The sequence below is a fragment of the Chrysochloris asiatica genome, unplaced genomic scaffold (genome assembly GCF_000296735.1).
Source record: "Chrysochloris asiatica unplaced genomic scaffold, ChrAsi1.0 scaffold00014, whole genome shotgun sequence".
Taxonomy (NCBI): domain Eukaryota; kingdom Metazoa; phylum Chordata; class Mammalia; order Afrosoricida; family Chrysochloridae; genus Chrysochloris; species Chrysochloris asiatica.
The window spans coordinates 13,855,348-13,866,635 of NW_006408532.1; the positions used below are offsets into that span (position 1 = coordinate 13,855,348).

The 11,288-nt window shown below is 41.3% G+C and overlaps 1 protein-coding gene across 1 annotated transcript in view; it reads left to right on the top strand.

The window, feature by feature from the left end:
* The first annotated feature begins 5,700 nt into the window (after positions 1-5,700).
* FAM189A2 (family with sequence similarity 189, member A2) overlaps positions 5,701-11,288 on the top strand; it is a 44,886-nt gene continuing 39,298 nt past the window's right edge. The window contains exons 1-2 of the mRNA XM_006835000.1: positions 5,701-5,715; positions 6,538-6,648. Coding sequence (XP_006835063.1) covers positions 5,701-5,715; positions 6,538-6,648 — 126 coding nt within the window. The remainder of the gene's footprint in view (positions 5,716-6,537; positions 6,649-11,288) is intronic.

Genomic DNA, 11,288 nt, shown 5'->3' on the forward strand with positions numbered 1-11,288 from the left:
TGGACAGCTCGTGTCAGAACTGACTAGAAATGTAAAATATGCAGGTTTGCTTGAACCTCATATTTTGAGGATTTTGATTTTTGGTGCTAATTACTTAAGTTTAATCCACTATAGAAAGCCTATTAATCGAAAATCAATTCTGCCTCCCACAATTACTAGGACAATTTACTTATTTAAACATGTGGAATTAAGGGGCATCTTGGGCTTGAAACAGTACGGAAGGAAGGAACCAAATAAAAGTCCCTACGCTGTAGGGAAGGCTCAGCCTATTTAGAAAAGGAAATCTTGCGTCAAATAAGATTTTCGACAATAGCAAGCTGTGATAGTCATAATTATTTAATGTGCTATATGACAGGGATCATGAGGAACTTTTAGCAAGTAGGAATAAGCAAGATGAAGGCGCTGCTGTTCCTTGGTCCACCCATACTTGCCAACCATTGTTTTATGGAGTCCCTTAATTGAGACTTGGAACAAACAGGGTGAGGAGAGAACAATTGCATGAGATCAGTGTTAAGGTTAACTCTGCACACAAATTTGAAAAACATAATGCTTTCTGCATAAAGTGATCCATCGAATTAACATAAAATACTGTGATTCAAGCTCACTGCCATTAAGTTGATTCCAACTCATAGTATTCTGTATAGGCTTGCTGAGACTATAAGTGTTTATGGGAACAAAAAGCCTCACCTTTCTCCTGAGGAGCTGTTAGTGTGTTTGAACTGTCGATCTTGAAGTTAGCAGACCAGAGCTCCTTACTCATGATTCAAGTTAGTAACAAAACATAAAATCAAAAGTGTAAAAGTCTTTCCTCATGTTGCAAGTCTTTGAGAGAGAACCTGCATTTACCCATAAAGCTACAGGATGCAGTGAGCATAATCCACCACTTTTGTGTCCTATCATCTCTTAAATTCTCGAAAGACATTTCCCTGTTAACTCTGGACTTTTCTATTTCTCAGGAGCAAATCCTAATGATGACTGGCTTCCATAGAATTTAGGAATTATAGACCCTGGTCTTCATGTCATCTTTGTTGTTGTTTTGTGCCGTAGAGTTGGTTCCAACTCATAGCAACCCTGTACAGGGTTTCCGAGGCTGTAAATCTTTACAGGAGCAGAAAGCCTCATCTTTCTCCCGCAGAACAGCTGGTAGTTTCTAACTGCTGACCTCGCAGCTCACAGCCTGATTCATAACCACTACAATTGTGTAGGTGATAATTAATTCAAGGTAAATATAGAGATCATCTGAAGTACAGATTTGATACATTAAACACTAAAGACTTAAGACCAGAAGAGTTGTGGGATGATATCAAGAATATCATACATGAAGAAAGCATGAAGAAGACAAGAAAGAAGGAAAAGATCAAAATGGATGTCAGAAGAGACACTGAAACTTGCTCTCCAGCGTAGAGATGCTAAAGCAAATGGAAGAAATGAAGAGGTACAAGAGTTCAAAAGAAAATTTCCAAAATCAGCTCAAGAAGACAAAGTCAAATATTGTAACGAAATGTGCAAAGATCTGGAGTCAGAAAACCAAAAGGGATGAACACGCTCAGCATTTCTCAAGCTGGGGGAACTGAAGAAAAAATTCAAGCCTTGATTTTTGTTATTGAAGGAATCTCTGTGCAAATTATTGAATGATGCATAAAGCATCAAAAGAAGATGGAAGGAATACACAGAATCACTGTACCAAAAGGAAATGGTTGATGTTCAACCATTTCAAGAGGTAGTATATGATCAAGAGCCAATGATACTGAAGGAAGAAATACAAGGTGCGTTGAAGGAATTTACAAGGCACCAGGAATTGATGGAATAAAAATTGAAATCTTTCAAGAAAGTGATGCGTACAGGAGGCATTCACTCATCTATGCCAAGAAATTTGGAAGAAGTCTGGACGACTGATTGGAAGAGATCTGTATTTGTGCCCATTCCAAAGAGAGGTGACCCAATGGAATGCGGAAATCATCGGACAATCTCTTTGATACCTGTGTGAGTAAAATTTTACTAAAGGTAATAATGAAACAGCTGCAAGCATACATTGATAGAGAACTTCCAGAGGTTCAAGTCAGATTCAGTAGATGATGTGGAATGAGGGATATCATTGCTGATGTCCTATGGATCTTGGCTGAAAGCAGTGAATACTAGAAAGATGTTTACCTGTGCATTATTGACTACGCAAAGGCTTCGATTGTGTGGATCATGACAAGCTATGGACAATATTGCGAAGTGTAAGTATTCTGGGACACTTAATTCTGCTCATGAGGAATCTGTACATGGACAAAGAGGCAGTTGTTCGAACAGAACATGGGAACACTGAATGGTTTAAAATTAAGAAAGGTGTGCGACAGGGTTGTATTCTTTCACCATATTTACTCAACCTGTATGCTGAGCAAATAATCCAAGAAGCTGGGTTATATGATGAAAAACATGGCATCAGGATTGGAGGAAGACTCATTAACAGCCATGCAGATGATACAACCTTGCTTGCTTGAAAGTGAAGAGGATTTAAAATGTTTATTGATGAAGATCAAAGAGCATAACCTTCGGTATGGATTGCATCTCAATGTAAAGGAAACAAAAATCCTCACCACTGGACCAATAAACAACATTCTTATCAATGGAGAAAAGATTGAAGTTGTCAAGGACGTCATTCTTAATTGGATCAACCATCAACACTCATGGAAGCAGCAGTCAAGAAGTGAAATGATGTATCGCATTAGGTAAATCTGCTGCACAAGACCTTTTTAAGGTGTTGAAGAGCAAAGATGTCAGCTTGATGACTAAGGTGTGCCTGACCCCAGCCATGGTATTTTTCAATAACCTCATATGCATGTGAAAGCTGGAAGACTGTAGAAGAATTGATGCTTTTGAGTTATGGTGTTGGAGGAGAATACTGAAAGTGCCATGGGCTGGCAAAAGACCCAACAAATCTGTATTGGAAGAAGTACAGCCACAGTGCTCTTTGGAGGCCAGGATGGCCAAACTTCATCTCTCATACTTCGAACATATTGTCAGGAGGGACCAGTTGCTGGAGAAGGGTATCATGTTTGGTAACGTGGGGGGTCAGAGAAAAAGAGGAAGACCTCCAGTGAGATAAGTTGGCAAAGTGGCAGCATAAATGGGCTCAAGCGTGGCAACAATTGTGAGGTTGGCCCAGGACCAGGCAGTATTTCGTTCTGTTGTGCATAGGGTCGCTATGAGTCGGAACCAAATCAATGGCACCTAACAACAACAACAACAAAGAAAAATAGAACTGGATTTACAGTGCAGAAAAAATTAGGTTAAATATAAGGGACATTTTGTAGAGAACTTGTATCAGTCAGGGTCCCAGCAGGAAATACCAGCTTATCAGTTGACATTGAATTCATTCCGATTCATGGCCAACCCATTTGTGTTTGAGTAGAACTAGGCTTCATAGCGTTCCAGTGGCTGATGTTTTGGACGTAGATTGCCAGGCCTCTCTTCTGAGGTACCTTTGGGTGGACTTAAACCTCCAACCTTTTGGTTATAAGTTAAGGGTGTTAACCATTTGTACAATCCAGGGAGTCCATCAGCAAATATGGCACAACAGAATTAGGATAATTTAATAAGAGGCCAATGAAGGAACTATTTACAAAGCTCTATTTAAGGTGAGTCCTGGTGTGGCACTGCGGGTTAATGCACTGGACTGCAAGGTCAGTTTGAACCACAAGGTCGGCAGTTCAAGCTCACCACCAGCCGTTCCTTGGAAACCCTATACAGGGTTGCTATGAGTCAGAACCGACGCGACAGCACTATCAACAAATACAATGTGAGGACTCCTGGTGTGGTGCTGTAGGATCAGTACTGGACTGTGAACCACAAAGTTGGCAGTTCAAACCTACCAGTTTCTCCTCAGAAACCCTATACAGGGTCACTGAGTTGGAATTCGAGTTGGCAGCACTTAACAACAATGAAAGGTGTGTGGGACAATGAGACTTTTACTTTTCCTGAGTCTGAAAAAGAAGAGGGTCTAGAAGTCAGACGTGTGAAGAGTCTGGAAGTCAGAGCCATATATGAAGATATATTAAGAGGCTACAGCTTATATTGGAGTTCTGGTGTAGTGTCTGCTCAATAAGCATTGGACTGCTAACCATTGACTTGACAGCACATAACAACAGCAGCTTATATTGTGTGGTGCTGTAGATCAGCACTGGACTATGAACCATAAGGTCAGCAGTTCAAACTCACCAGTTATTCCTCGGAAACCCTATACAGCGTCGCTATGAGTTGGAATGTACTCGAAGACACTTAGTAACGTGTCTTTGAAAGGACCCAAGCAGCCAGTTCCTGCAGAAAGAAATCAGGAGACTAACTTGACAAATACTTAAACAACCATTGCTATGAAGTCCATTCTGACTCATGTTGTTGTTGTTGATATTGTTAAGGGCCATCGAGTCGTTTCCGACTCACAGCGACCCAGTATAGGTTTTCTGAGGAGTAGCTTATCCTATAGTGTCATACCTGGACTCCATTCTGCTTCACAGTGGCCTTGTAGGACCAAGTAGAACTGCCCCATAGTTCTTAGACTGTAACTTTTTCTGGAGCAGATTGCTACAGCGAGGTTTCTCCACAGCGAGGCTGGTTGGTCAGCAGGTGAGCTGTTAACCACTATGCTTCCAGGGCTTCTCTCATGACTTTATTGTTTTTACCCCCAGCTTCTAGCAATTGTTGTTGTTGTTGTTAAGTGCCATCGAGTCGGTTCCGACCCATAGCAACCCTGTATATGGTTTCCTAGGAGCAGCTGGTGAGCTTGAACCGCCGACCTTGCAGTTCATATGGCTTTGCAATCTGACACATTAACCCACAACGCCACACCAGGACTCCTCTAGCAATTGGATACCAATAAAAAAAACCTCTTTTCCATGCATTTGCATTATATGTACAATGGCTCTCTGTTGCTGGAATTATTTGAAAGTTGACTTTATTTGTAGAACAAGAAGAAAAACCAATTAAAGTATTTTAAAATTTGGGTCCAATTTTAACCTTTGGATTTAAACTTTTTCTTGAGAAAGTCTGGAGCTCTGGTGGCATTACGGATTAAGCTTTGGACTGCTAACCAGCAGGTCGGCAGTTCAAACCCACCAGACTCACAAGAAAATTAAGCTGTCTGCTCCCATAAAGATTTATGGTCTTAGAAACTCTATACAGGATCATTGTGAGTCAAAATTGAATTGATGCCTGTGAGTCAATTCAAAGATGTCAGCTTGAGGACTAAGACACCAGTTTCCTTTGAAATTTTTTTCAAAAAAGAAAAGTTCAGGTACCTAAAATGTAGTGCTCTTAGGGACAGTTTGAAACTCCAAACATCCTTACAAAAACCATCGCTGGCGCTTTCTGCTCACGTTTTCTGGTGTGATACATTTGATTTTGGTGAACATCAACATTATAGAAGAATGTGACCTACTATGGCTTGTGTTTATGGTGAACAGTTTTCAGCTGAGCTTCAGGACTAGGACAGACAAGGAAGAAAAAACTCCGACCAATTACTTCTGAAAATGAGCCAGTGAAAATCCTACGGTTCACAACAAAATATGGATGAACCCTCCTAGATTGAAGGCGCTTAAAACATACAATGATCACAGTGTTGTTGAGTGTTGTCGAGTTGATTCGGTCTCATAGCGACTCTGTCTAGGGTTTCCAAGAAGCGCCTGATAGGTTTGAACCACCGACCTTGAGATCGTAAGGATGACGCAGGACTGGGTAACATCTTCTGTTGTAAATGGGGTTGCCATGAGTCGGAGCTGTGTGGTGCTTTGGGTTAATGCACTGGACTGCAAAGTCAGTTTGAATCGCAAGGTCGGTGGTTCAAGCTCACCAGCTGCTCCTTGGAAACCCTATACAGAGTCACTATGGATTGGAACTGACTCAACTGTACTTAACAACAACATACACATAACAAGGAATGTTTTCAGTGTAAAGTTGAGTGTTTTTACTTGTAAGCTGTCGAATTTTCTTTCAGGCTGGCTTGGTCTCTTTCCTGCTTGTGGTCCTGGGTGAATTTTGGTGATTGTTCACATTTTCTGCGTTGTTTTAGCAAAGCCAATCACTCTCTCTCTGAACTCCTTAATTTCCCCAGGTTCCACAAATATCCTAGAGCACCCCACTTTTCTACTTGATCCCCAGAACTCAGAAAAAAAGAATAGAATGTCTCAGGGAATGAAGTTAGGGAATTGGAGACTATTTTCAAAGAGAGAAATAGGACTTGAAATTATTGGGAAGACTTGAGACTCAGTGGCTTTTCTCAGCATTTAAAATATTCTAAAATGTTTTTTTAAAAAAAGTGTTGATGTTAAAAACATAGCTTTTAAGTTTTTTCTAGGAAGAGAATGAGATTTTTTTTTTTCTGTTTTATTGTGAATTATGTCATAGTTTACATGGGAGAACATTAGTTTTACATTCATCCTATTGTATATCGTTTCATTGCCATGGTTACAATGAGATTTATTTTTTAATTCAGTCAAAACTGCCTCTGAAGTTTGCTGCTGTTTGTCTAACTGCCCATTTTTCCTCTTGCCATTTCAGGTCAACCTCTTTGTGTTGCTCTCTGTGGTTTGTGTCCTCCTAAATCTAGCTGGATTTATCCTTGGCTGCCAAGGGGCTCAGTTTGTGGCCAGCGTGCCCAGGTGTGATCTGGTAAGCAGTGAGTCCTAAAACACCACCATGAATCCAGGCAGACCCTGCCTGTCTGGCTTTCTTTGAGTGCCAGTAGGTGGCTGGCAGTAGTCCTGAAGTGAAATTTGAGTTTGGTTAAAAGAAAGGGGAAAACAAAACAAAGAACTGCCCACTAGTTATTTTATTCAGGTTGATTTTTCCTAAAGGAGGGGCCTGCCAGCTTAAGTAACACCCTGAGTTGTTGGTGTGTGAGTGAATACCCTCAAAGTACAGGTCAGCAGCCCTCCATCCCACAGAGCAGCTGGGGGGTTTAAACTGCTGACTTTTCTGTTAGCAGCTAGGCACTTTAACTGATGCACTACCAGGGCTCCACATTTGGACTAAGGAATCAAACATGTTCCAAAGATGAAGGAACTTAAAAAAAATCTTATACCACATTTTATTGACGTTGACATGAAAAAGGTTGGGGGTGTGGTGGAAGGAACAGTGTTTATATCATAACAATTTATCCTAAAATATAGCTTCTAGCCCAGCCTTGGTGTGTCTATTACCTGAAATGGACTGAATTCTTCAAAAGAACACAATGCAAAACAAGTCTTTACTGATTATCAAGATTATTATTTGACTTAAAGGTGATATTTAGGAGTCTAGCCTGATCAAAACTCTAAGTTCAAAACATCACCTCAGGGCCACAGCCTAGGTGAGTCACCTAGGAATCTGTATTCCGGGAGAATCAACACTGTTTCTCAGTAGAAAGAAAAGTCATTTCTTTCCAAGAAGTTTATCACGAGGCAAGGGGAGGATAGTTAAGCATGGTGTTTGTGGAGTGAATGCGTGAGTGTCCCACTGGGAATCCAGGTGAGCTGTGACAGACAGAAGCCATCAGAGAGCAAGTGCTCAGGAGACGCTAATGAAGGACTCGTCCCCAGAGGAAGATGAGGAAAGGCTACCAGGTGTACCTATAGTTGGGATGGACCTTGAAAAATTAATAAATAAGGGAGAGGTGGAAACCAAGGGAGGTGAGACATTTAGGCACAGTTGTGGTCAAATATTAGCCCTACCGGTTAGATGAGTTTGAGACAACAGAAGTCCACATTCAAGAGGTGAAGGGCATAGATGGCTTTTCTTTCTTTTTAAATATTTTATTGTGATTTATGTGATAGTTTACATGGGAGAACATTAGTTTTGCATTTTTCCTATTGTATATCATTTCATTGTCATGGTTACAATCTCCTCCATTCATCATCAACCAACCAAAGGGTAGACCCTGCAAGCCTGCCCCCACCCCTCCACCCCCGGTCATCAGCACACAGCCCTCCTCCCTCTCTGGGTCTGAAGTCCCCAGCCACTCCATCTCTCCATGTCATCGTCTCTGCCTCCGTCTCTGGCATCACTGCTTCTCTGGGCAGGGTCTCGCTCTGCTCTTCTCCCTTCATGGTCCCAGGGACCTCTGCTCCTAGACTGAAAAGTTAATCACTCCCCTCCTTGCTATAAAATATCTAACTTTACATTTCCAACCCTCACAATCAGTCCTGATAACAAGTATTCACTACTGTATCACAAGACACCTATCCGCATTTCCTTTCATCAGCCCCACCTAGACAGATTGGATACTACTCAGTGGAGATTCTACCTTCCTCCAGGCCCTCTGGATCTAGGTTCCCTCTTGAAAGCTTGTGAGCCAGCCAGTCACTTCTTGCCTTTGTAGCTGCCCTCCCCCCCGCCCCCTTTGCATAGCCAATGTCCAAGTTGCCCATCCCTGTCTACTCTGTGTATGGAGGGGCTGGGAATGATTCTTGCTGTAAAGATTTATTCTCTCTTTTGAGCTACTGCATCCATAGGTATAGATCAAGTTCATCAAATTGTATCAGATTTTTTTCCTCCTTTCTTCTTCTAATTGAGCTCTGATCATCCAGTCATCGAAGCCAGGTCAAGTGGGTGTTCTTGTGCATATGCCATCTCTTCTTATCAGCTGGATGCTTCATTCTCCACTCTAGTCCTCTGTGACTATGTCACTGACTCTGGGCCCAAGAGTCCCCAGGTCTTACCATACTGCTGGCCAACCAGGTCTCCACCTGGGTTTACAGGAGTCTATTGAAGTTGTAGGGCTTAGCTCGCAGCTTCATTGCTGTTTTTTCCCTCACTTCCTCTTATCAGTGACGGACGTGGTCACCAATCAGAGCGTGTTTTCCCACTGAGTCTTAGTCTTGGAAGGGGTTTTGCTCTGAGGGGACCCAACCACTTGCCTTGATGTCTCCTGGGCGAGCAACTTGCTTGTTCTTATAGTAATCAGTCAGTCTGCCTATATTGTTTTTATTTTTCCTATCAGTCTTTCTTTCAAGAAGTATCTTCTATTCTTCTAGCCCCTCCAGGCTGGTCTGCCTGTCCTTTCAAGTGGAAATTTCCCACCTCTGAAGATTCTGGATGCTGTTCAGGATTCTACCTATAGTCTTATGTAATGTAAAGGCTCCACAGGAAGCCTCTGTCATTGGGCATGTTGTAGCCCCATTTTAGGTATTCCAATCAGTTATAGGCAGAAGACGGACTTACAAGCTTTCTATGGTGGTATTTCTGGCTATTCCTTTCTCTCCCCCTCCAGTGTCTATTTTATAATGGTATGCAAGGGAAACCAAGATTCAAAAGACAGCCAAGCATCTTAATATATTTCTCCCCTTTTGCCCATTCCAACCATGTATCAATCCCTGTATCCCAGAGCCCTGTTGTCCCAAGGTTGTGTATACATCATTCTTTACCTCTGTCCCACTTAGCCCATATAAACCTGCCTAATTATTCTCCCATCCACTTTGTTCTTCCATTCCCCTCTTGTATATTGCCCCCCTCCCCAGCACCCAAACTAGCCTGTGTCTATTCCCTGCCCTGTGCTCCACCTTCCCCTCCATCCCCTCACCCCAACCCCTCACATCCCAGCAACCAGCAAAGAATCCCCCCCACTTAGTATGGGTTCTTTTTCTTAGTCTTTTACAGTAGTGGTCCTATGCAGTATTTCTCCTTTTGTGACTGACTAATGTCACTCAGCATAATGTCCTCAAGGTTCATCCATGTTATGTGGTGACTTGCAGTTTCCTTGTTGTTCTTCAAGGTAGCATAGTATTCCATTGTGTGTATGTACCACAGTTTGTTTATCCATTCTTCAGTTGATGGGCACTTTGGCTGCCTCCATCTTTTTGCTATTGTAAATAGTGCTGCTATAAACATTGGTGTGCATATATCTACTCATGTTATGGCTTGTATTTCTTGTGGGTAAATACCAAGTAGAGGAATTGCTGGATCATAAGGTATTTCTATTTCCAACCTTCTGAGGAAGCGCCATATTGCTTTCCAGAGAGGCTGGACCATTTTGCAGTCCCACCAGCAATGCAGGAGTGTCCCAGTCTCGCTACATCCCCACCAGCATTTATTGTCCTCTACTTTTTTGATCTTTGCTGTTATTGCTGGTGTGAGATGATATCTCATAGTTGTTTTGATTTGCATCTCTCTAATAAGTAGTGATCATGAACATTTCTTCATATGTTTGTTGGCTGCCTGATCTCCTCCTTGGTGACGTGTCTGTTCATGTCCTGTGCCTATTTTTTAATTGGGTTATTTGTCTTTTTCTTGTAGAGGTGTTATAGTTTCCTATCTATTTTAGAAATAAATCCCTTGTCTGATGTATCATTGCAAAAGATTTTTTCCCATTCTGTGGGTTCCCTTTTGATTCTTCTGGTGAAGTCTTTTGATGCACATAAGTTTTAAATTTTTAGTATGTCCCACTCATCTATTTTGTCTGCTTTTGTTTGTGTAGTTTTTCAAAATGTTTTGTAGTCTGTGTATTCCCTGAATTAGTGCCCTCACATTGGTTCCTATTTTTTCATTGATGGCCTTCATAATTCTGGGATTCACATTTAAGTCTTTAATCCACATTGAGTTGGTTTTTGTATAAGGTGTGAGGTGAAGGTCATGTTTCAATCTTTTGCATATAGCTTTCCAGTTCTGCCAGCACCATCTGTTGAAGAGACTGTCACCTCCCCATGCGATATATTTAGGTGTTTTGTCAAAAATCAGTTGACTGTATGTAGATGTGTTGATTTCTGGATTGTCAATTCTGTTCCATTGATCTATGTATCTTTCATTGTACCAGTACCAAGCTGTTTTGACCACTGTAGCCATATAATAAATTTTGAATGGGGAGTGAGAGGTTTTCAACCGTATTTTTCTTCTTAAGCAGTGCTTTGCTTATCCTAGTCTCTTTCCTTTCCATTTAAAGTTTGTAATTGTTTTTTCCATCTCTTTGAAGAATGTTGTTGGAATCTGGATTGGGATTGCAGTATATGTGTAAATTGCTTTGGGCAGTATTGACATTTTCACAATGTTAAGTCTTCCTATCCAGGAGCATGGTACATTCTTCCATTTTTGTAGGTCTCTTTTGGTTCTTGTAGTAGTGTTTTGTAGTTTTCTTAGTATAAGTCCTTTTTTTCTCTGGCTATGTTTAGTCCTAGTTATTTCATCCTTTGGGTGGCTATTGTAAATGGTATTGCTTTCCTAATAACCTTTTCAATGCTGTCATTTTTGGTATAGAAGAATCCAACTGAGTTTTGTATGTTGATCTTATATCCTGCCACTTTGCTGAATCTTCCAATGAAGTTTAAGTAGCTTTTTTTTTT